This window comes from Saccoglossus kowalevskii, chromosome 11 (assembly GCF_978046115.1).
Source record: "Saccoglossus kowalevskii chromosome 11, keSacKowa6.1, whole genome shotgun sequence".
NCBI lineage: Eukaryota > Metazoa > Hemichordata > Enteropneusta > Harrimaniidae > Saccoglossus > Saccoglossus kowalevskii.
In genome coordinates, this window is record NC_140651.1 from 12,013,343 (window position 1) to 12,039,332 (window position 25,990).

At 35.6% G+C, this 25,990-nt stretch overlaps 1 protein-coding gene across 2 annotated transcripts in view; it reads right to left on the reverse strand.

Moving 5' to 3' along the window:
* Positions 1 to 4,048: 4,048 nt before the first annotated feature.
* LOC100369360 (protein quaking-B-like) overlaps positions 4,049 to 25,990 on the reverse strand; it is a 76,389-nt gene continuing 54,447 nt past the window's right edge. The window contains exons 5-8 of one of the 2 annotated variants that reach the window (XM_085505764.1): positions 14,529 to 14,622; positions 13,469 to 13,720; positions 11,730 to 11,795; positions 4,049 to 8,374 (exon numbers count right to left, since the gene is read on the reverse strand). In XM_085505764.1, the coding sequence (XP_085361890.1) occupies positions 8,358 to 8,374; positions 11,730 to 11,795; positions 13,469 to 13,720; positions 14,529 to 14,622 (429 nt within the window). In that variant the 3' untranslated portion in view covers positions 4,049 to 8,357. The remainder of the gene's footprint in view (positions 8,375 to 11,729; positions 11,796 to 13,468; positions 13,721 to 14,528; positions 14,623 to 25,990) is intronic. The other variant, XM_085505765.1, reaches the window with a different exon arrangement.

Consider the following 25,990-nt stretch of genomic DNA (forward strand, 5'->3'; position numbering starts at 1 on the left):
GTGCCGCATTGTCATTCGCATCGACTGCTGGTACTGCTTGTATGGGTGGCCCTGGGTCTGTTAATCCCTCAAATACTTCGTGTACCCTTTGACCGGCACAATGTAAGAACAACGTTTGTTTTGTGTAACCTTTTCCTACTGCTTTTGCTGCCACATATAACTCGAATCTTTTCCTCCATCGGCGTCATTTTGAAACGAGTGACGTTTCACTCCGGTCCAATCAAATGTGTCTTGCTTGAATTTTTACTTGTACTGCTGCCATAGGGAACTAGTGGGGGTATTTCTGCTTAATTGCCTGACTGATGGAGAAAGAAGAAACTGCAGTCAGCAAACTGGAGACCGTTTACCACGCATGCACAGTAATTACAAATGCTTGTGATATACATAACATTATGGTTTAATAATTTGAATATCAATATAACCATGAAGGTTTATTAATTTGCATACGAACAATGATCTGATCAAATGTCATATTCTGTTCAAACTTCTTCAAACGCCTTTGTGATTGTGACCAAACGTTATGAGCTCGGCTGCCGTTATATTATCTGGTCATTCGTTGTCGAGGGAGGGCGCGATGTTACATCCGTTATGCGCCCGCATGTAATTTCTCAGCAAGAAAATTCCCGGAAGACGGAGTCTGTTTATTCTAATATTTAGAATATTTAAATGAGGTTGAAACTAGGCAACCTGATTCAGCGTTTCAGGGATGAAAAAGTGAAGCCATCAATCGTACCAGTGTGAAGGACTTGGGGTGAAGCTTAAAGCGTGGCAGTCGTCGTGCCGCGTCTTGTTCAATATGGGACTCATAGCGACGTATACAACACGTGCAAAATATGTTTATTTACATGAAATTCGAACACGCGCTGCGCGACGACCACCGCGCTTTAAGCGACTGCTAGTATATCGAACGCTATTTCAGCGAACGCTGGAGAAGCTAGTGAACGCTATTTCAAATTCGACATAATACTCCGAAATTACAGTCAATTAAAACAATACATTGCTAATCTGGTTTATGAATATATAAAGATCAAAATATAAAGATAGCTGGTCAGAATAGAAAGACGATAGTGGATCCAAGACAATTACGTATTTCCATATAGATTTGGTCAAAGTTACTGTGTGAAAAGAGCACCATAATTACAGTCATTTACTTCGACTTGTTAACAATATTTTAGAATGTCGTAAATTTCATTCTATTTGAATCTTCGCAACAGGTATATTTAAAAAGTGATAAAATTGTATGCTAACATGTAAATGGTCTTTGTATCACATACGTCATCGGGATTCCAGGACACGACAGGTAATACATCCTCCGTGTACACAGATTTCAGAGTAAATTTGGGACCAAACACGCCGACAAACAGTGCATGCACCTCCCAATATTATTTTAGTAAAGGTACGTTACTGTTTAGGGACACTGACTACTTCGAGGGCACAAAAACAAATTATTTTGTAGATTAGAAACGTTACATACACGATATGCCGATGAGGGCAGGAGTTACTCTTCGTTTTATTAAGAGGGCGCTATCATATAACATTGTAAAATACCCTCCCCACAATAAACTAACCATCGGGGGGTTTGATGTTTGTTTAAATCAGTCAGATTCCGTTTATAATTGAGATCTGGGAGCTATTACTAAGTTCTACATACGAGAACTTCATGGCATTCACAATCCGCAGTGAAGAGCTTGATTTTGTTCCTGATAATCCTACACTTCACATCCCCCCCTCCGGTGGTAATCATGGACGGGTTCAAATAATCAACGCACCCAGAACTCCCTCTCTCACACATACCATCAAATCTTACACAGATAGCTGTACCCCCGGGGGCTACTCCTGCAATTTACCTTACGCGGATGTGGCGCCCTTTGGTGTGTGTTTTTTTCAGTCATCTGGTCTTAAATGGGATCCACAAAATTTAGGGATTTGGTCTAACATGGGTCTAAAAAGGGGGTTTATTTTTTCAAATACCATTTTAATTTTGTTTTGTGCATTTCGTGTTATTTTTCGGACTTTTCAAATGTTTTTGATAAACATATTATGCCGTGTGTGTCCCCTTTGACCTTACATTGCGTTCAGTATCTCCCATTTAGGCAACTGGAGACTTCCCTGTATTCAGCTACATTGTATCTATAGTTTTGATGGAATGTACCCAGAATGCAATACTTTTAATATGCCAAGACCAAAATGGGGTCTGCTGGACAAATGGCGGGTCTAAAATGGAGTCTACCAGACAACATTAGGGCTCATACCACTAATTGAATTTCCATAGACGACAATGTTAACATATGACGAGATTGCTATATGAAAATGACGAAGAAAGTTGAAAATATGGCTCAAAAATGGGAAATCAACATGCCAGTAATCAACCATATGAAAAAAACTAACATGTTGGCCAGCTCAAACTCTTGCAAATCTCAGGTAAACAAGACACACCTACTGTATTTGGATTGCACCACAGTCCCTCTAGATAGAGGGACTGTGATTGCACCAAGAGAAATCACTGGAAAAACACCAAGATTAGAACATCCATTAACACACAGAATAAACCCACAGGTACACAGCCGCTAAGTAGTAAACAAAAGACCACATGTTGGTCTCACCTCTGACCCAGGTGATTACGCCCTCAAACAGGGAGCACCTGAGAAAAATAATATTTAAAAAATTTCATTGGTTCTTGCTGGCCATTGGTTAATTAGTGGCATGAGACCATTATGGTCCAAGATGGGGGTATACATTTTGGTCCAATTTGGTCTTTTTTTTAGTAAATGCCCTCATCGTCAGGTTGTGTAAGTAAGGTATACCAACAAATATACCCATCAACATTTTTTTAGTAGTACTATAGTAACCACTAATTTCAGCTGACATTGATATTACAGATGTGGCGCACCCGTCATGCTATGAAGAAACAAACAAGGAGAGTGAAAATGCGCCCTCTAGTGATCAAATACTGCAACACAACAATGTTATTTTTCAAATTATCTTACGTTACTACTCCGAAATAGATATTTTATGTATACACATTCTCTCTACAGGAACTGGTTATTTGTATTCAAGGCACTATACACCGGGAAACATGATTTTTTTTTACACATACTAGATTGAAGCAGTCAAGCCTCTCCAATCTTGGCGAATTGCATTTCTGCTCTATATACCCAGGTCTGCAGCCTTTGTTAATAGCTATTCAGCACCAACAATATTACACACATCCCTCTTAATATGCATACATTTCTTGTTCGCAACTAAAAATAACTGTCGGCAACAGACTGCCAATGTATTTGCACAATCACTACTTTAACCAAATATTATTTTAGGGGTTCTCAAAAATATTGGTTTCGCAAAAAAAATGTGCGAGATCTTGTCAGGTCTGTCTGAAATTAGAGAAACTATTGTTATAAATAACTCAGCATGGTTCAAGGAGTAGTTTTCACTGCAATGTAACTATTTTTTACTATCCTATCCTACTCTCTATACACAATAACCCCTTATGGAATATCAAAATATTCAAGGGTTAACCAGAATTGAAAAGAAAATCATAGCATAAATTTACACACAATAAATGTATAAGGATACTCTTTGTGAATGACTATAAACTTACCTTGTAATGACCTGAATTAGTCTAATTTTTGTTATTCGAGCGGGGGTGGGGGGTGGGGGGTGGTCGGTGGGGGGTGGGTTGGGTTCAACATGAATTGTTCAGAATCTTGAATTGAAGCCATTTTGATCTGATCATACGAGTGGACGCACATTATATCCATTTAAACACTGAAAAACACTAAAAAAACTTTGAACACTATTAGGGGTAAAGTGACTTTTCTCAATCAGACATTGGTCTATCAGCGAAATTTTTAAGCAGGTGGTCACTAATCCAATTTTATTATTTCATTTAACGATCAGGCAACCTAAATCACCCAAATCTCGGACCTACTTTCATCCAGAAAATACATGCAGTCACCACCAATTTGAATATTCAAATTACAACTAATTTGAATTTAGCTGAAGACTGCACCTGAAGTAAATCAGAGCACCTGGGGTAAATAAAGACAACTTGTATATTCCTATCAAATCAATCAGATTTAATAATTGTATAAAAAACTACATGACTTACTACTTAGGAAAATAATACATGTACAATTTAATTTAATACAATGTTTTTGTTTTTTTCGTTTTGGTTTTGGAAGAACTCTAGAAATTATTAAGTACATATTTTTTTCAAGAAAAAGAAATTAAATGCATAAGATCAAACTCTGTATTGCAATGATTACCTTTTGTCAAATTTGAGACAAACTATTCATTTTTCGCTGATATTACAGACAAATTACGGGAATGCGTAGCAACGAAATAAAATGTACAAACAGCGGAGCTGAATGTAAAATGCGAAGGAAAACAGAATTCCCAGAATATCCAAATTCCACGAAATTGAATAGTCTGTGCCAATGTAGAGATCACTACAATATGTTGATATTATTGACATTTTGAAAATATCTTATCTTATTTATTGCTTGATTTTGAGAATTGTAAGAACCCAAGATTTGAGAGAAAATCTCTAATTTGTAAACCTGTAGTTTTTTCCCCAAGCTGTTTGGCTGCAAACCACAAAAAAAGTCATGGTAATTCTTGGAGGGGTGTTCCTCCCCTCCCACACTGGATAGCACCTCTGGTAACAGCCCATACATTTGCTGTAGACCACACATACCTACCCCATATGGTGCCCATTAGGAGACCACAACACAGGGCACGATATCAGCCATTTTATTGCTAAATATGATACACAAGAAAGTTGTAATAATTCATTACTATATCTACAAGAAACAACCGCCTCTGCCACTACAGAAATATACCTGCTCCAAAGACCACCCGCTAAACTACAATGTTCCCCCTCCCCCTAAGTAATATACAATTGTAAGAAATTCAGCCTAGTTTTCGTTGAATTCCAAAGCCAGAAAAATGTAGGCAGCAGTTTAATAACCAACAAAAAAAACTTAAGTAAAATGCACTCTTAAACTACCCAATTACGCAAACTACTGTTTCTACGGTAACATGGCTAAAATGCAGCCTGCAGCAAGCTGTATGTAGAATGGTTAATACATAAAGTTGATGGTAATATTGTAAGAATTATACAAAAATACAATATCGTTGCGTATTCAAAACTTTGCACTTCGTAAAGTGCATTCATTCAAAATTGCTATAGTAATTTCCAATGAAAGGCTGACATGACCTCACTATCAACAAAACTTAATACTGTTTATAATCAAAAAATATATATATATTTGAAAAAAAAAGTACTTCTACAAGCAAATTAAGTAACTGTCGCAGGATTTGGAAGTACATCAAATTGTCACCTTTTGGTGGCACTTTCATAATTCACCACTGGTGGAGCTCTTCACTGTACAAGTGGTGTTTGGGGTGTTAGGCTAATAGCAAAGAGTCTGACAACATCAAATTCTAGTACAACCACTAACTTCAAATAAAGCAAAAGTTGCTTGCACGGTGAAATAAATATCTAAAACAAATGCATAATACGTAAACAATTTGGAAATGCACGAAAATATATAAATAGGAGAGAAAAAAACCCCACAGGTTTTGACAGGAACAGGAAACAAGAATACACCAATTGTCATTAATTTATTATAGGATTAATTAACCGGAAGGCACAATTGTTCAGGCAATATATTGGCAGTTTAATGTTTACAATGCTCTGTGTACTGCCATGCACGATAATCCCAAAGTTGGCAAATAAATATTTCGAAGGCAAGACCAATATTTTCTCAGCACTTGCATCAAATGTATTCGCGAATATTTGGAGAAGTTTTTTGAGAAGAATTTCACTACAAACTCATTACCGAGAAAGCTGACGGCAGTTGACCTAAGTTAGTTAACGGGCCTCTTAATAGATGAAACACTGTACAACTTGTATTGAACGAGACGAGACTGACATATCCCCCGCAATGAGCGTGTGGTTCACAACATCTATTCATAATAGCACAGCTGACCTGGACCTATCCTATCATGTTGTCATGATAAACCTAATGTCAGGAAATTCTTGGTGTAATGGTTGATGCAGGGCTTTTGTACAAAATGGTGCTCTTTCCAATAGATAGCAAGGACAATTAACTTTATGAATTTCGCAAGTCAGGAAAATGTAGCAGTGAATATTTCACTGCGGCTTTTGAGACAACGAGTCCTTCGTACATTAATATCTTGTGCCCAAATTAAAGTATTGACTGTTAATATACTGCCGTAAATCTATGCTCAGAAGTTTGCTTCAATGAATTTCATTATAGAATGCATGCACAAAATCTGCCTGCTCTTGCCTACTGATCGTGTGGATAGGAGCACGGAATCAATCATTTGTCATGGGGGTTACGAAATGTACATAGAATATTAGGGTTTTCATGTAAATCGTCTAGCAACGTTGTACCCCTGTAAAATGGTTTGGCCCACAGAGCACATCCAATCAGAACAGTATTTTGCATAGCCTCAGCATTTTGTCCTAATTTGCATAAATTATGCTTAAATACCATCAGATAATAAAGACTTGGTGTGATATTGTGAAAAACGATTTGAGTGATGCTGTCATGGCAATGATGCAAAATAAAAACAATTGTAAATAGTAAAATAAACTAAAAATATGCTGCAGAGATTTAATATTTTGAAGAAATAGTTTGTCCGCATAAATATACTTGTAAGGGCGGGCAAAAACCACCATGTCTTTGAATTATCTGAAAGAATTTATGCAAAGAAGCACCTGCATGACCATATTTGGTAATCTCTACCATATTTGTGAAAGATAATTTGCATAGATAAATAAGACTTCCCCTGGGAAACAAGTGACCCCTCTGCCTAAACATCGGCAATCACTGGACAAAACCATTGACTGCAAGGTCAAGAAAAACGAAAGAAACAAGCATTAACAAATCAGCCTCAATTCCTACATCCACCTTAAATGGAAGTGTCTGTCAATAACAAAAAAAACAATATAGCGAGATTAAATACAAGAAGTGGCAAGAACTGTCACGAAACATACATTCTGATGTATTTGACAGTGAGCTTCAAACATGAAAAGTTGAAACAAAAATTACAATGCAATTATATTAGTGAAAATCTCATTAGGAATACGAAACAATCCATAAAGCAATCCAATTTCAGCAAAGTCAACCAGAAAATTATCACCTTTTTTATTTTATTTTTTTTTTACAGTGAAATATTGGCATCACATCCGGCACCAAAAAATGCATTTTCCTCTTCATAAGAAAATCACCTCTTGTCAGCCATTGTCATCACGGTCGTGAACATCTTAATGTTGTCATGGTAACTGCATCCACTAACCTTATTGCTGTTGGAATTCTTTCCCTGAGAGCTTCGTTGTCACTGCACAAGACGTACACACGTTGAGAAAAAAAATTTTCTTTCTCATAATACTTCAAAGTACCCTTTTTCTTTTCCTTGTGATGTCCAGAAGGCAGGGGGCAAGGACAGTCTAAACGTTTTGGCTGCTTATGATTTGCTGGCCAAATACAGTTTGGAGTTAACCAAACACTATGACCAGATTTTGGCACTTAATACACTTTCATTGAAGTCCAGATGTAAAAAAAAAAAGGGGCGGGGTGCAAATATGTTATAACATTCATACCTGCACAGTTTTGAGTTGAAGGGCATGGGGATTTTCTCTCTAATAATTACTCTGGTTTGAAAAATACCAAAATATGAAATCTGTTCTTTTTCATGTTTTTACAGCACAGTAAATAGTGTTGCCGATGCTTGACATTTCAAACCATCTTGAGAAAATAATCATGCCCATCTATCTCAGAGAGAGAAAAAAAATATTACATGAAGTTTTTAATGATGCTATTACATTAGCTATAAGCTCAAAGAGGGGTGGGACCATTTGTCAGTGGATTACAATAACAAAAGCCACAGGCTGGGCTAATTCTGTTACAAGTTAGTAAATGATAACATTTCACTGGATACATTGTTGAGAAGTTTACTTAGTTCTTAAGACATTCAATGAGGTAGTGTTTTTAATGATTTCTATAAACAAATGCAACAAGAACAACAACTCTTCACCCCCAGCCTCATCAGCAGCATCCAAAGGAGATATGTACAAGGAAGCCCATCACCTTACACAAGCATTCAATCCGTTGATCTGTTAGTACCACAGTGTTGAGATAGACATCTGCAGGGCGTCTAGGTATGAGTGGAGGAAGGTAGGCAAAAACTATGGAGATGGAGCTCACTCACGTGTAATGGAACGTACTGAGATGCATACCTCGCAGAGCGTTGATTACAATACATGGACTTTGACAGTAACATACGTGGAGAGTACTTGTGCAGTGATGCTTAGGTTAGTGGCTTTACTAGTTGCCAGTGGCAGCTGGGTTAATTAAACAAAAAAATCAGAGGAAAAAAAGAAAGAAAAAAATCTTGGTTAGTACCGACATAATGGCAAAATGAAAGACTTTGTAACAAGTCTGCTGGTAATATTGACTACTTTTATCCACTTGTAGATACACTTACTATAAAGCATGCAAGATGATGATCATGTGATAAATATGAACCAATCATGGCAGAGTATAGTAGAAGATATGAAGCTTTTATATGAAATGATTTTGCAAGCACACACGTTTTGCTATAATGGTGACCTTGTTGATAATATTGCATGTTGCAACAATAATGACATCAATGTTTTCACACGTTTTGCAATAATGACCTCAGTGTTGTCACATGTTGCAACAATAATCACCTCAGTGTTGATACATGCTGCAACAATAACGACCTCGAAGATATTGCACATTTTGCAATAACAATGACTTTGATGTTGTCACTAGATTTGCATGCAGTTTATTCACAATGCTGATGTATTGGTTTGAAGACAAGATCTAAAGAGATCTATCAGGTTGAACTGCTGCTGGTAGAAACTGTTCATCAGCTTTATCTGTGTTGGAGATATAGGCCATTAACATTGAAAGGTTGCTGGTGAAATCCACCAACAGTATACTGTTGAAAGCTGATGAAACCCATAAACAGCATGAAGTACTGTTCAGAGCCATATGGTTTCAGGAATGACAGAAATGTTCGATTCTAATGCACTCTTAACATTAAAATGGCCGCCATACAGCTATCCTGAATCCGACCATCGAATGAACACATGTGTATATGTGCGATGTAATGTAATGTATGCATGAAGTATAAATGCGATTGTCCAAGATACGAATCTGAAACCATTCATTAAAAAAAAAAAAAAATGACCACCAGCCAGCCCTTTTGTATTGGATCATGAAACAAATAAATGTGCATATTTGTATGTGAAGTTCAAATATGAACAGGCCAGGCATGTTCAAGATACAGGCAGAGACGCATGGATGGAGTTCACTCCACAAGTCCCGGTTTTCAGATTTCATCCAATTGGCAACTAATAAAAAATTGTGTTGAGTCCCATGTAGACAGCCAGAAACAAATTTGTTTTGTTTGATGTTGAAAAAATCTCTAACAGCATCAAACATAGTCAAGTGTTGTAGGTTTCACCCCCATAAAAGGTTGTACATCATGGGGGGAGAACAATTCACTAACAATGAAAAACTCAAAGTTGTGTACCTCAGAAAATATTATTTTTTATAATGGAAAAAATTGAGGTATAACATAATTGTAAATTAATGCGGCATATACTGGACAATACCATATAAGGGAATTATCATATAAGGGAATTACAGAGCCAACATTGTCAGAATCAACATTGAGCAAAACATGTGTGACACAAAATATTATTATAATCATTATACAAAGCAACTAATGATAAAACTACCTTAACACCCACACAAAATAAGACAGGAAAACATTTCTTTAAAAATATTAATTTGCTGAAGCAAGAGCAACAAACATTTTGAAAACACTGCCATGAAGGTTAATCGTACACAAAACTAATGAAATGTTAGTTTAATTAATATTAATAACCATACTAATTAATTATGACATGATACTATTACTTGGTTGTTGTTATTATTATTATTATTAAATATCAGTTTTAGAAGATTTTTGGTTAGCTTAATTAACATTTTTAGACACTGATCGAAACAAACTGAAATGAGACCTCAACATTTGTATACATTTTTTTTTCTTCTGGATACTTTATTCATTCAATTGGACCACAAAATACACAGAAAGTTCAAAAATATACATACATTTCATTCTCTTTTTTTTTTTTTTGCACCTTTTTCTTTTAAAAAAAAATTGATACTAATGGCTAGAAAAATGCCTACATTTCTTTTCAACATACCATTTACTAATTATGGAAATTACTTTCAGAATTATTGTGAAAGTTCATTGTCAACTTATTTTGCTTTCATTCAATTTGGTTTCAGGGGTGCAAAAAAATGACAAGGAGACTTCACACTTTAAAAGGATATCAAATTCATATACTAAACTGGCCTTTTAAAATAATGATTCAAATCACCATTGAACTTTGACCCACTAAATATTGAAAATTCTTTCTTTTTTCCCCAGCAACACAAAAAAGCGAAAGTTGTCTAAAATACTATTTATGAATATTGCTACACCCTGAAAAGCTTGATTGAAGTTTTGTTTTTGTTTTTAAAAAAAACAAAAAAACACACAAATGCTTTGATTTAATTTCTTTTCAATAGAAAGCAAATTTCCCTTAAGTTTTCCCCACTTTTGAATAAGAAAAATACAGAAACAAGACTTTAATAATAACCACAGTCATACACTAGATACTACATCAAAATAATTGCAATATACAACATGAATACAATCAATAACAGATAATCAATACTTCAATTGTAGTTCAACAAGAGCATATGTCCAAACAAGCCCAATAGTCATGACAACAAAACACTACCAACTACACAGTACAGTACACTACACGTATAATATCCTTTTTCTTCTATTTTTTTTATCATCTTCGTTTTGTTTGTTTTTAAATAAATTCCCTGCAATATATATTTCTTCTTTAAATAAGCTTGAAAAAAATCTTCTCTTTAAATATAGAGTAGATTGAAGTATAAAAAAAAGTTCCTTACAATATATATAGGTATGTCTATAAAAGTATTCACACTTATTGACACTGCTACAACTAAAACTACTTGGGCTTGCCTTGGACACTATGCTTAATCTGTATTCAATTTCAAAGGGAGGAAAAAAAAAATAACAAAAAAAAGAATGTAGAAAACAAAATACAACACAATGTGGAAGTGATTGTCCCTAGTCGTGAAGAGACAAGAAAAATTAGTTTTTGTTTGTTGTTGTTGCGAGGAATGAAATATGAGGATTAAGAAAGATTGACAGTTTTTTTAGATTTGGTAACACTACTTAAGTCCAAGCATTTCCACACAGTGCTAAATGTTATGATGTTGTTAAATGCAGAATAATGTATGGTGAGATGTTAATATACAAGATTTGAGGACTTGCGATATTTTGGTATGAACTGTATTTTAAGATATTGGTGATTTGTTTCCTTTTCAAAAAAAACAAACAAAAAAACTTAGATTAGTAATTTGTCAGTCAGCTTTAAAACTTATGGTGTTAACTCTATTAGAGTCTATCTAAGCAAATAAACGGCAATAACATTCAGAATATATATATAAAAAAAAAAATTCCCAGATCTCAATATTGCACGTCCGTTTGTTTGGGGCACCAAATAATCGCAAGCCTCATAGTCAGCAGTATATGTAAATGGATTTCCAAATAAGGTATGGTGAGAGAAGTTAACTAACCTCGTTCAAGGACTGCCCTCTGGTAAGGGTGGTCCCTGACAAAGCGCCTCGATTTTGGAACAGCACCTATAGAATATCGTCATGCCAACGATTAATGATAACGGTAAGAAACGAAAGCCCCATACGTCTCTCTCAGTGCAACCAAAAAGCCTAACAATGCCACAGTTTACAAGTTAGTTTTACCCACATATGGTGGAAGGGAATTGAATTTAAACATTTCCGAACTTTTTTTTCCAGAACATTTACAAGCAGCTAGCAGATCAAACCCAATCAGCCTTGCAAAAGATAAATGCTTACATAGAAGACCACTAAGGTATTATACATTTCTGATTGTTTTTTGTCTTTTCATATATAATAAAAGCCATTCTGGAATTAGTGTTATGATCCAAGATAAACTTTTCTTTATATATCGATTTCATCCGATTAGACAAAAAATCCTTTTATACAAGCTAACATGTAGAACAACTTTAGGAACTGATCTGCTTTAACAGGAATAAATAAAATGCACTTTTATGTTATTTCATATCAACATGTCATGGCCAATAAAAAAAAAAAAATCTAAAGCGATCAGCATAAGGTGGTCAAATGATGACATTTAAGACTGTCTATTGATTAACTCGTGCTAAGCTACCAATCAACATCTTCACCCTGTACACACATGCAAGCTCCTCAATTGGCCACTGTCAGTCACGTGACAAAATACAAGTCCATGATTGGTTATATTACCTGTCAGTCACCGGAATTCCCGAGAGGCTTGACTTTCAGAACAAAGCAAAGAAATTAATTTTGACAAGCACACAATTGAGTAAAAAACATGTATACTTGAAAAAAATAAGCGTAAAATTAAGCATGAACAGTTTCTACGCAAAAAAAAAAAGATGGGGGATGGGACAAAATTCAGAAAAAAAAAAAAAAAAGGCTGGAAAAAAAATACCAACAACAAGACAGAATGAAATGACAAGTGATAATTGCAATTATTTAAAAAAAAAAAAAGCAAAACATGAAATTAAAACTGTAAACTGTGTATTGTTAGGCTTGATTGATTGTACGACTTGTTATTCAAAACTGAAGAGAAAATTGCCACGTTAATCACGAGTGGGACGATAAAAAAATTGTTAGTTAGATATCACATGCGTTGGTTTGACGAGCAAGAGATGACAGGTAGCACAAATACTGAATAATTATTATTGCGTGATTGAAATTATAGAACCATTGAAGGTCTGACATGCAAAATGGCAGCAACAATCTGCTCCACTTAAAACCAGCGAGATAATGTTGTTGTTGTTGTTGTTTTTTTCGGAAAAAGTTAAAAACTCTCGCAGCAACATTCTTGTCCAAATAATAAGAACAAAAAAACCTGTTTCCCAAAACACAGCTTTCCCAGTATGTGGTCAAACTGTCAATAGCAACTTACGATTGAGCTTTTTTTTTCACACAAAATTGAATAACAATTGTAAATGTACAACTTTTTTTTTTTTTTTTTAAACTGATTACACAAATCACTGATTGTTGTTGCAAAATTGTACGTGGTCTCCTGAATCAGGAAGAGTACATGATCTGTGAGTTTGACCACTAGAGGGGGCTGTACAAAGTCCCTGATATAAAGTAAAAAAAAAAACAAAAAAAAAAAACACTGGTTTTGATTGTTCATTTGGTTTCACTGGTTGGCATCTCCTTCATTGGTGGCATGCAAGCAGAGAGAATTTCACTGCAGGATCAGCTGGTTGCCCAGTACTTACCAATGGTAGCTGCAGTTTCGACTGGATATTCAAGTAGCGCAGGCGACATTGCATAGGGATACGACTCGTAGTGCGGATAAGCAAGAGGAGAATCGTGTGGTAATAACGTCTGATGCAAACCATTAGCAATTAAGGCTTGACCGTTCATCATACGCGGCAGGAGTGCTGACGAAATCATATGTGGATGCATTGCCGGCGTTGGAGAGCGTAGGGCTTGTGGCATCATCGGCGTCTGTGGCATCATTGCAGGGACTAAAAGTATTGAAGAATACATTGGATATTAATAAACTTCATTGCAGTAATTCTAAATACATGTACCATATTTGTTCTATTAGATGCGTATACATTAACAGAAGTATGTCAGTGATAAAATTTGAATAATCTACCATGAAATAAACCAGTTTATTATTCTCAAAAAGACGTACACACTGTATCATTCATCCAGTCTCGTATACACGATTCTGTATTAGAATTTTTAACACTCAAATCCCCAGTCAACACTGGTTACGAGGGTCAAAAGAAACTTTCCAGCTTTCTCACATAGACACTTTTATTGGAGATAGGCAAGCTTCTAATAAATCAAACAAGGTATAGAGTGAAAAGTATAACCTGGTTGCCTCAAGGCACATTGATTTCAAAAGATTTTACCTCAATCCAGTAAATTTATAAGCTACACAACTGACATCTTCTACCGACTATTTAACAAAGTGTTTGGTTAGGAGGTCAAAGTAGCAGCAGTAAGCTTCGGGACATTTTCTCGATTCTAACCTTTACCCGAGAAAAAGCAGAAAACAAATTTTCCAAAGAGACATAGATCATTAACTTATTTGGGTTAGTATTTTTAAAGATGTTTATCCAATACTATGCCGAGCGCGACACCTCGTTACACAAACACAGCTAGACTACCAATTTTAAAATAAAGAAAGCAATATATGCATTTTGTTTATTTAATGGCAACCAATCAGAAAGCATTGCACATGTGCAACTGTTCCGCCCAAAAGACAAGGGATCTAATTGGTTGCAGAATAAGCAGAGTGAGGAAAATATTAAAAATACTCACCACCAGTTTGTACTGCGCCATTATCTCGAAATGTTCCGTTGAGTATCGCCAATTCCATAAGTTGTCCTTTCTTTAGAGGATCATCACCTTCTGCCTGTGATAAAATTAAGAAGAAAAAATATTTAAAATGTATGCATATTTAAAATGCAATGTAAACTAAAAAGACAAATAGTTATAAATGCGAGAATGGATTTAGTAAGGACAGGATCCACTTTTGAAACTTGGTATCTTGGAACACACGATAGCATGAAGCAGAAGTTTGATGGATCAATCAGACCTGATAATTCTGAGACAACATGCAGTGCGTGCAATTTTAAATTATTTCTAATTATGATAATTGAAAGCAAGCATGTAAAAAGGCAGAACCAATCATAACGTGTTTGTGCGCCTTGTAACAACACAAGGGACATACATATGTAAACAAAACAAAAGAGCTACTGAGGGCGCTATACCAATTGTAAAGCAAGCTAACAATTTCTTGTTTACTATTGCCACTCATTTTTTAAATCTTTACTCGGGGGGGGGGGGGGGGGGGGGCGCCAAAATTTATAATTCATCCTGTTAATATATACAGTGAAACTTACAAATAAGCAAGGTTTTTATTTTCGCTAATTGACCACAAAAGTGGCTTTCAAAACACGACCACTCTGTTAAGTGATATGTTAGTCACATGACCAAACATTTTAGCAATAAAGAGAGTTTACAAGAATCTTGAAATGTAAATTACGACTTCAAAAAAATAAGTAGTAATGAGTTTGTCAAACTAGAACGTCTTAAAGGTTTCACTACCGGATGGATAAAATCAATTACCAAGCACAACAGTCACATCACTCTTGGCTACAGAATTTTACAAAATTGAAAAGTGGGGAGTACCAGAACTGCAAGAATTGTGACTTATCGCAGGTTAAATGGCCTTGTTTTGGAACATCGCTCAGCCTGGGATGTTCATCATTTAAAAAAAAACAAAAAAAAACAAACAACCAACTATCCGTTGGGGTGCTCGATGGCATTTCATTGTAGGAAACGTTCCCATGGAGAAATGGGATGATAGAGCCCGGGACAAAAACTGAAAATAGGGGCAAATACATCATGATAAATCAACGCAGAGAATTAATGGCTCTCCCTACCCAGTCTCACATGACCAGTCGTCAAAAGAAGTCCCCTATTCGCCTTCATTGTTATGCATGCTTGTTTTGCCGACTTCCACTTTAACAACCGCAAAGCTTATGATCAGTATGACAATGCTGCCTGGTTTGTCCCACTTGTCTTGCGAGTGCAAAGCAGGTATAAAATAACACGCTATGGCTTTAGTTGTTCTATCTATTCAATACTGAATATGATCCCTGTGTATCCCCAAGTCTGCTAACTTTTGTTCAGGGTGTTATTCGACTAGGTAAAGTCCACAACTTGTTGTTCAGGTCGTTCCTTCAATCAGATCAATCACGCACAAGATAAAGCTTCTTTAACTCAGTGACAGACATGGAGCCAAAACATTGTCTCTTTTTGAGTGTTATCGCTCTCAATGGAGCCAAGCAAACTTGGGTAACATTGCCAATGTCTTGTGGGGGTACCATGACTGATAATTACAAATCTTTCACTTGCCGGGTGTCAGCAATGAAAAAAGAAATTCTAATGCAGGGTCTAAAATGTACTGTAACCAGCTTTAATTTTGTGAGAAATGTTTGCGAATCAGCGAAAATCACGTAATTATGCAGCGGCGAGAATCTCATAATGACACGCAGTGTCAGCGACTGTCGTGAAACTGCCTTCATGAATGTGATGAAAGCATCAAATCATGAGCATTTGCAGCAGTGAAAAATAAGCACTTTACAGTATTAGCATATGGTTTATCAAGGAAGATTGAAGGCAAGGCTGGCAATCCATGGGACCACAGCATAGAAACGTCTGTATTTTGCATTGTACTGAATTGATACGAGATTACGCTGGTTATGACAAAGTCATCATCGAGAAGCACTATCTATGGATAAATATACTCCAGGATCAAAGTTATAGTGATCGAGATTAATGGTGTAAATAATAACGTCTTAGAATTTATCATTGTTTAATAATAAATGTGACCCCACCCTGCCCTCATACAGTTTATCTAAATTGTCATTTAAAGACTATGTACTGTTTTATATATTTCAAAAGCGTACAACTTCCTTACACTACAAATGAAAGAGCTCAATCTTACCAGGGCATGAGATTTTTCTATTTTCAACTGCAAAATATGCTCTATTACTATTACTATTAGAACAGCATATGAGCTCATTTAATACTAAAAGAAAATACAGCAATGCATAAATCAAAATCAAGCGGCAGCGATTTTCAATGCAATTCCCTAGCATCTAGATTATTTTTTAGTTTTAGTTTAGACTCAAAATCAGTTTCAGTCTGATAAGTATTATGGGGTAGACAATTAAGGATACAATATTTTGCATACTATGCAAAAAAAAAAACATTCTTGAAAATCAATAGAGCTTGTCAAGATATGTCAAGGTGGTTGTCAACAAGAGATAATCTCAGGAGGAAGGAAGACAAATCCTGTCTTGCTTCGCTTCAATACAGCGTAATTTAGCCAAGGAATCTTAATGACCCACAGCAGCGTTCCAACTCAAGAAATAATCATGTAACCCAGTTTATACTGGAACGCAAGATTGGATTTAACACGTGTAACATAGACAGATCCAGGGGTGTTACTGGGTTTATATGGACCCCTACAATCTTTTATATGATTTTTTTTTTTTTAGAAATAAACATACCAGGAAAATACAATTGTATCCACCTCTTTCTTGATGTGGCAAATGCTAGAGACAATTTCTCGTTCATCAGCGAGTCTTCCAACAACAATAACCTCATTTTGAGTTTAGCTAACATTGAAGATACTGAGGACAATTCTGTACCTTGGCATTATCACTACATACGCACTGCTCCTGAACAAATCTGAGAGAGGTCCACATGTAGTACCTATATATGTAGTATCAAAGCAATTGCACTTGCGGTTTTTAACAAGAAGTCGAAAATATCAGTTTTTACCAAAAATGACAAAAATATTCACCATAATTAGAGAATTAAAGATATCAACATGAAATGAACAAACCTAAGAGAGGTCTACCCAAGGTACATATACACCAAGTATCAAAGCATTTAGGCTTGTAGTTTTCAAGAAGAAGTCGAAAAAGTAAAACATTGACACGGACGACGACGGACAATCACTCATATGATAAGCTCCGCTCGACAAAGTCGACAGCGGAGCTAAAAACTTGGGTATTTGTTTGCACACAAGAAAAAAAACAGTTTACTTGTACAAGATATTATTTTTTCAATAAAATAAATACACTAACGTATGTGGCATGCCTTATGGAGCTATGCTTGTGATTTTAAAAAAAAAATGTAAAAAGTGCCCAAAAAACTATTCCGCTACCTTAAATTTAGTTTCGCTGATTCATCCCTTTGGTACACAGTAAGAAAGGGGAACTTTACAATATTCCGATTATGTAAATTACTTTGATTCTTGACATCAGGGTGTGGATACTGTACTGGACAGGAACCATTGCAGATTAGACCACATTACATAGAGACTGCCCATATCAAATGACGACTTAGACCGGCCGCCCCACAACAGTTTTCATAAAGTTTAAACATAAAAACCACCTAAAGTCTATAAAGTTTTATATCTTCAAAAAGAGATTGAATTTAATCCAATTTTAATGAGAAGTAACTATAAATTGTACAGGGACATTCTCTTTAAGTGATTGAATAGAAAAACACTTCAGACAGGGCATAAAAAATGCGCGATTGTAATTTGTGTTTGAATGGTCCCTGTTCAATTTCATGTCTATTGTACCCTCATCAAACCTTTACGCCAAAAAGAAATGCACATCAGTGTTTCGAAATCATTGAAACTTAACGTATCCACTCGCTTATAATTAGATGTGATTTTTTACAATACTGCAAACTTAGTTATTTTTCAAGAAACAAACATTCAACAATTTTGCGAGTCTGGGAAAACCGTGAAAACATCTGCAGTAGGCATCATATCATTTTTTAGAAGTTTCACGGACGCTTTCAAATTATCGAACAGAGACAGTTTAGTGTGCCTGTTTGAAGATATGTTAAGGCTTGAAACTGGAGAAATTCCAGATGACACACTTTCACTGAAGTGTGATAATTATGCTAAAGCTATGGCAAACTGTTTATATAGTCAATGTCCCACCTGAGAATAACCTTTTGGATAACGCTTAAGTTATGCAGATGTCAGAAGCACATCTCAAACAGAAACGCATAGGTAAGCTGATAGGCTACCATGGCTATATCAGCAGCATATTTTTGCTGAGGAAAGTGATGAGCAAAAACAGTTCTATGACAAGTATGGTATGATTGGCATACTGTTAAAATGGCCAGTTAAGCTACCCTGTGATATTGACGATTCAAGATGCAGCCAATTCAATGGTAATCTAATTCTTATAATTCTAATTTCACTTATCCAGCTGATTTTTCAAAAATGACATATTGCTATTTCAACGAGTTTTATCATGACACCAGCAAAAATATTTTTGGCTGACAAGACTTGTCATCCTAATACAGGAAATGCATTATGTTTATTTAATGTGTGCATCCGGTAAAACTTCATAATACCATAGACGATTCATTTTTTCAGAAATGCTTACAGTTGTAGTTTTATTTATTTATTTCTACGACAGAAGTACAGAGCATTTGGACATCACAGATCAACACAGCAGTAGTCATGAAATTGCTTTCTAAGTTGTTGACTGAACTGAATTGGAAACCCTCTTTTTTTTTGGTTACATTGCCACCGGCTATTGTCATTAATGTACGCCATCATTCTTTTCTCCCCATTGTTATCACCGTGTACAAAAGACACCATCCCCTGTTGAATATGTGCAAACATGTGCAGTGCTGCATGAACCAATTTTATAATAGCTTCGTGAATGGATACTGCCGTTTACGCTAGTATAGCAGAAAAAAATAGAAGGTAGAGAAAAAGAATATTTTTTTTATAGTGTTTCTCACTCTGACTGAATGAACTTCAAATGAACACTGATAATGAGTACAGTCAGGTTTTCTTTTATTTTTGACTCTACTGTTGACTTTGCAGTTCCTTTGAAAGACGCGCTGCCGGGGTATGGTGGGAGGGGGGGGGGGGCAATCCCACAAATATCAAAAACGGTAATTTTACAACAAGATATCAGGGTCATGGACCTTGTTCACTGCAACAACATAGAAAAGCAGAAAAATAAGAAGTTGTTATTGAAACAATACGGGGTAGGATGAGATTCAACAGATAGACACATCTAGCTGAACTACAGCGCCTGAAGTACAGTGCTCTCGTTGTACTTGTGCTAGTTTTTAAACAAATTACAATAGACAAACCCCCGCAAAAAAAAAAAACTTTGGCTATGGCATTCTTGCTCCCAGAACCCATCAGTCAAACTTAAAACATCTAAAAAATGCATTCTGGTCACTGATTTGGCTCATGGCCAACCCACAACTTTTAACTACCACTGAAAGCCACCCCCAACTGACGTGCATTCCATGTGACGTTACCATGGGGTTTGTTTAAATGATCCCTACCTAAGATCTTCAGGTCTAGCAGCTCCTACTAAATCTACATTCATATATATTAATTAAGGTAGTGTAAGGCATTCTGGGAAATATTCTGTGACTTGGATACTACAAGTTAGCTACACTAGCACAAGGGATACATGCACTATAAAAGGGTACATGTACTATAAATGTGCAGGCAGGTGTATCGTTCCCCCACCCAAAAGCAGACTGCTTTAAATTATGTAATATAATAATTAATAAAGACCAAGGACAAGCAAAAAAATTACTACATAGAAAACATTTTTCAGGCCACACGATTATAAAAAGTACAATGACAGCAGCGTAAATCCATTAATCAATGCATAAGAGATCTCAGTGTTGCCACGGCACTTCCGACAACATCTAGCACTTGCAGTGCCGATATTCACATCAAGCATAATCGATGCATGTCGCCTAAGATGGCTGATGCATACACACACCTTAGGCAGATTGACTCACAAACTGACACAAAAATGTTAACCTGAGTGGTGTTAACGCAAATTTGAAATTGAATATTATATAAATGAGCAAACTGGTTAAGCCAGTCTTCACATCTACAGACAATATATATATATATATATATATATATATATATATATATATATATATATATATATATATATATATGATATAGCCTAACAAATATAGTTGTATGTGTAGATTGTGAAACCTATTGTAAACTGCTTTAATTTTGCACATGAAAAATATACACTAAGTTCATGAACCAGTGAAAATCATCCAATTTTGTAGCAGTGAATATTTCTCTGGGATCCCCCACGTATGACACAGCATCTGCAACTTTCATGAAATCATCAAATTGGAAAAATTAAGTGGTTTACACTACATGACACCAATGCTTAGATTCTTGTTGTTTCAAGCAGTCTCATTTTCAACATCAATCTAGGGCAATTAGGTTAGTGAAATTATATCTTTATTTTATTTCTGTGATCCACATAAATAGTATTATTGTGTCTTATCAAAATGTTGTTAAAACAGTAGAAAACAAAATCAGTATGCTGAACCTAATTAGTCTACGAGTCAATATGTTTTTTTTTTTAATTTACTGCATATCTTAAGATGATCGGTGGAAAAAAAAACTTGCGTTGTATTTAGGGAATGGTTGCTACTCACACTCAGGGTGCATCCAATATAATGCTGTGTCAGCAGTTACGAACACAACCCACGAACATTCAGATATTGTGATTTGTCATGAGCACTATTATAATACAAGAGTCAACAGCCATTCAACATAACATACGAGCCACTCGAAACAGTAAAAAAAAAATCTCTTCAATGTATATAATCTGTGCTTAGAAAAAGACTTGAAATCGGTTGGAAAACTTCACAAGAGTCATCCAGATACAGAGAGCTGAATAGACAATGATACTAAAGGGATTGGTAGGACGAAATACAAACGCACCCATTCATGCTGGAGAGTCCTTGCTGAGAGGTAGTCTTATTCAGCGACAATATAGTCATATTAATCACTGCGAAATCTATAATTAATGAATTTATAAACAAAACCCAGTGACACAGTGACCGAGTGTATCAAAGAACTCGTGCCCCATTAACAGACTTTAAGTCAAATTTCCGGCACTCTTATTAATGGCTGATGAATGGATGAAACAATTGCCTATTATGCTCGAAGTTTTTTTTAAAGAGGGGAAGAGGAGGTGGTGATATCGAATACATAGAATGGAGTTTTGTAATTTTATGACCACACCCTCTGGCCATTTTTTGGATAGGAGATGCACAACACATAGGAGAGAAGGTTAGAATATTGAGTGGTATTTTTAGTGTGCAGAGGAATCGGCATTATTAGACTGCAAATTCCGTTACCACAACTCCTAATATTACAACCAAGCGAATCATGGATTGGAGGATTGTCACCAAGTATCACGACGCATCAAAATGCCATCACAATGGTGGCTGAAGAACTGTCAGCGTGCCAGGCTCACAATGAACCTCCTCTGAACAAGCAATCACCTTGTTTCTTCTTTTTAATGAAACCAAGACTGCCATTGTGGTTTATGAAACAATTCCCCGTATCATTCTGCCCATGCCCACCAGTGACGAGCTGCATGTGGGTGGTGTATAACAGGTGCCAAAGCCGACTAGAATATTCCAATATACGAATAGCTACAATCATCTTTTCATTAGCTAGACCTATTATTCTAACAATTGCACCACCTCTAAATAATAATTATTAATATTATTAATATACATCTGTCACCGTACCGACATAAGTTACAGCGTGCCGTAATTTTGCGGGTATTTTCATCCTACCATATTAGGAAATTCCAAATATGGAATGATTACACGCACAAGTATCCTCTAATAATAAAAACAAACATGGCTGCCACCAGGGTTTGACCACACTCCACACAAAGAAGTTCACTGATTCTATTTTAAACTTTGGATTTCGGCAAAGATGTATAATAAGATAATTACGAGGATACCTCAAAGTATGAACGAGGAAGGTACGCATTGCGTGCCGGTCTATACTCCCTCTGTACTTTCTTCATGCATACTTTAAGGTATCCTCGTAATAATCTCATAAGTTTATGGTACAATTAATATAATGACTATTGATTATAATAGTTACAGTCCACAAGAAGTTTAACAACATCGTGCTAAACAATATAGAGGGTATTGATATTGTTTCACTAACAGTTGACACATGGTACATTATTTCTTGTAAACATAGCAATTACTCTTGTTGTCTCACTATGTATACAATATGTTTCCTTGCCTGGCCACCCAGCAGTCCAATTCCCAAAGATAATTTGGACATTCAAAGATTAATTATCATGATAATGTGATACTATACTTAGGGAGAAAATTAAGTCCATTGTGATAGTAAAAGTTTCAGCACTGACAGATAGTTCCTTCGGCTCAATAAAAAGTAACTGGTACAGGAGTTGGAATTCCCAATACAAATTTCACTTCATTACCAGTACATTTGTAACAGATCGATTATGAAGATACAAAAAAAAAGTAGCACATTTACAATTCAAATATGACAATATTCTGTGCAAATAAACAGACTTAAGCTTTGGAATTTCACTAACTAATAGTAAGGAGTGTATTTCACAATGGATGTTAACATGTTTTGATAAATTACGTTGTTGTTTTTTATGTTTTGAGCCAAATTGACTAAAATGGCATGTGTAACTATTACTTCTTGAAGTGTAATGACCCTTTTGAAGGATTTTAACTTTCACAATACAAGTCCACAAAACGTTTTTTCAACGAACTTGAAAACTGTAGCAGATTGTTAATAATATCTATTTGGTTCAAAATTTGAGAAGAAATTAAAGATAATATATAAAATGTTGCACCAACAATCTGGTGAGAAAAAAATGTTGAGTTAAACATGGTTCAAAGGCTCCGTCCAACAAGTACAAACCTGATGAACTTTATTACCTCGACTGTACACTTGGGGATAGTGCAACAAGACTAACTTAACCTTTTGTAATTACTAGACTACACAGAAACTAATACAGTGAAGATTCCCTCTGGCAAGAATTCAGCTATAGAGACAGCCTATAGTTGTGAGTCCATAGGAATGGTATTCACTCGTATTGCAACTTGATTACTTGTTGGTGATAGCACCACCTATCTGTTTCATACACCCAGAGTAAGGTCTCTGTCGCATGGTTTATATCACTGAACCCTCAGATGTTATGTGAGAATCCCTAGAAAGAGCTCATTGCATGAACAAGCATAAGGAGGCGAGGTTTCCTGTGTCTGGCGCAATTGTACTATGAACACATTTATTACTCACTAGATTTTAAGGTCAGAGTTCACTAATGACATCACAAATGATTAGGTCATATGAAGTGTGCAAGCACCAATGTCAATTTTTGGCACCAACTACAAAATGATTTTGTAGTGTCTGCTTCTCCCCTAACGGAATGTTGATAACAATTTATAAATCTTTTGATCAAAAACTAAAAGCAATATCTGAAACTCTCTGTATGGTCCAAAACGCTGATAAAATCTACTGAAAATTTTACAAAATGTGGAAACATTTGCACTGAATTTTATGCGAGAAAAATATCTGTCACTCGAAAGAATAACAGTCCCAAGCGGAGAAGGCTACACTATGGTTATCTTGAAATGTAAGCAACAGTTCAGGATCTCCATTAGTCCACTTATCTGAGGATACTCAAGTGGGTCTATCATCTAACTCCGATTTAATGTGTACATCTGGATTTTCAACGATCTTGGAAAGAGTTAAAAAACACCATCTCACCCTCTTGTATAATACTTTATTTGAGCTGGACGTGATGTTGTCTACAGCATGTATTTGGCGATTAGAGCAAAATTATGTATAGCACACGTTTAAACAAGGTTGTAAGCAGCGAAAAATTTCACACAAGAACTCTGGATAGTTGAGAAGAATTTGGATGAAATTTGGTTAAATTATAAGTCCCGTAAATTATGAAATCACAAGCACTGCCCAGTAGTGGGAATTTCAATCACCTTTCAACATTCCACAACGCAAGGTTGAGCTATTGATGAGAAAAGGAAGAAGCAATAATGCAATAACATACATACAGCTAGCTGTGTAGAACGAATATAAAGGAAACAATGCAACCAAAGTGATAATAACAGTATTCTATAAAGCACTAGAGACAATCAGATTATATTCTTTTTAAAAACTAGATCAAAAGGTGGAATGTACAGCTTCAAATCAATCGGGGGAGGGGGGGGGGGGAAAGAAGCCAAAGGTCATAGGGTCAAGACTGTACTTTCTAGTGATCAGAATGGAGTGGTTTTCTTGTGACCCAGTTCTGCATAGAGCTTTGCAATAACCGAATATTTGCAATGAATTAAAAGTTGTTTTTGTTTTTGGACGGGAGGTATTATACAAGTCCTGTTTATTTGGATCTGTTATGGTATGATAAAAAGCATGGTGTTTTTTTTTTAAATAATTTTACAAAGTACGTACATGACACAAAAGACTGGCACAGTTAACACCGACTAACTGCATTAACCAATCAGATTAACAAGACTCTAGCCATAGAAACACAGCAGGTTACACCAAATGACTGACTAAGACAAAGTCTTGTACGTGCATCTAGGAACGTGGGAAAACTGCCATAAATGGGGCGAGAGAAGTTATTTGAATTAATACTTCAAACTGGTCAGTTTTATGATTTTTATCGTCTTTCAAAAACGTGTCTTTTGTAAAATTTGAGTCAATTTTCTGTTTTGTCTCAATAAATTTGGCTATTTTTGTCTCAATCTTCTGAAGGATAGTGCCGACTATAAATGGGATTATTTTGTGAATCAAAGCAAGTAAATAAACAAAATTATTTTGTGGGTAGAACATGTCTAATTTGCATAAAACTAAAGTTCCAACAAAAATAAAGGTAAGTAAGATTTTTTTTTCCCCTCGACATTGTCTTTTCGGTTCTAATAAAATGTTTACCGATACAAAATTACGTAATTTCCCTGTAATTAAAACTGTGCCAAATATAATTTCAGTGAATGTATCTAAATTAAAATCATCCAGGAGTTCGCTAGCGAGACCAAGGCACATTAACATTCTATTTATTTGAAGGTAATGATGAGTAGAGAAAATAATAATAACATTTTATTTAGAATAAGTATTGTAAATTAACAATCAAGCACCCTGATCCAATTAAAATAAACACTTGTCATGAGACAGCATGTCAGATGTCTCTTACATAAACAATGATACAGCTATAGAATTACCATTGCTCAGCAATCAATAATTTATTCAGTGGCCATAGCAAGTTAACAGTTTGTTTAACATCAACTTAGAATTTGAAAATGTGTTTGATGAGCAGTAAATTCGAATGCCACATTTTCGTTCCTGCTGA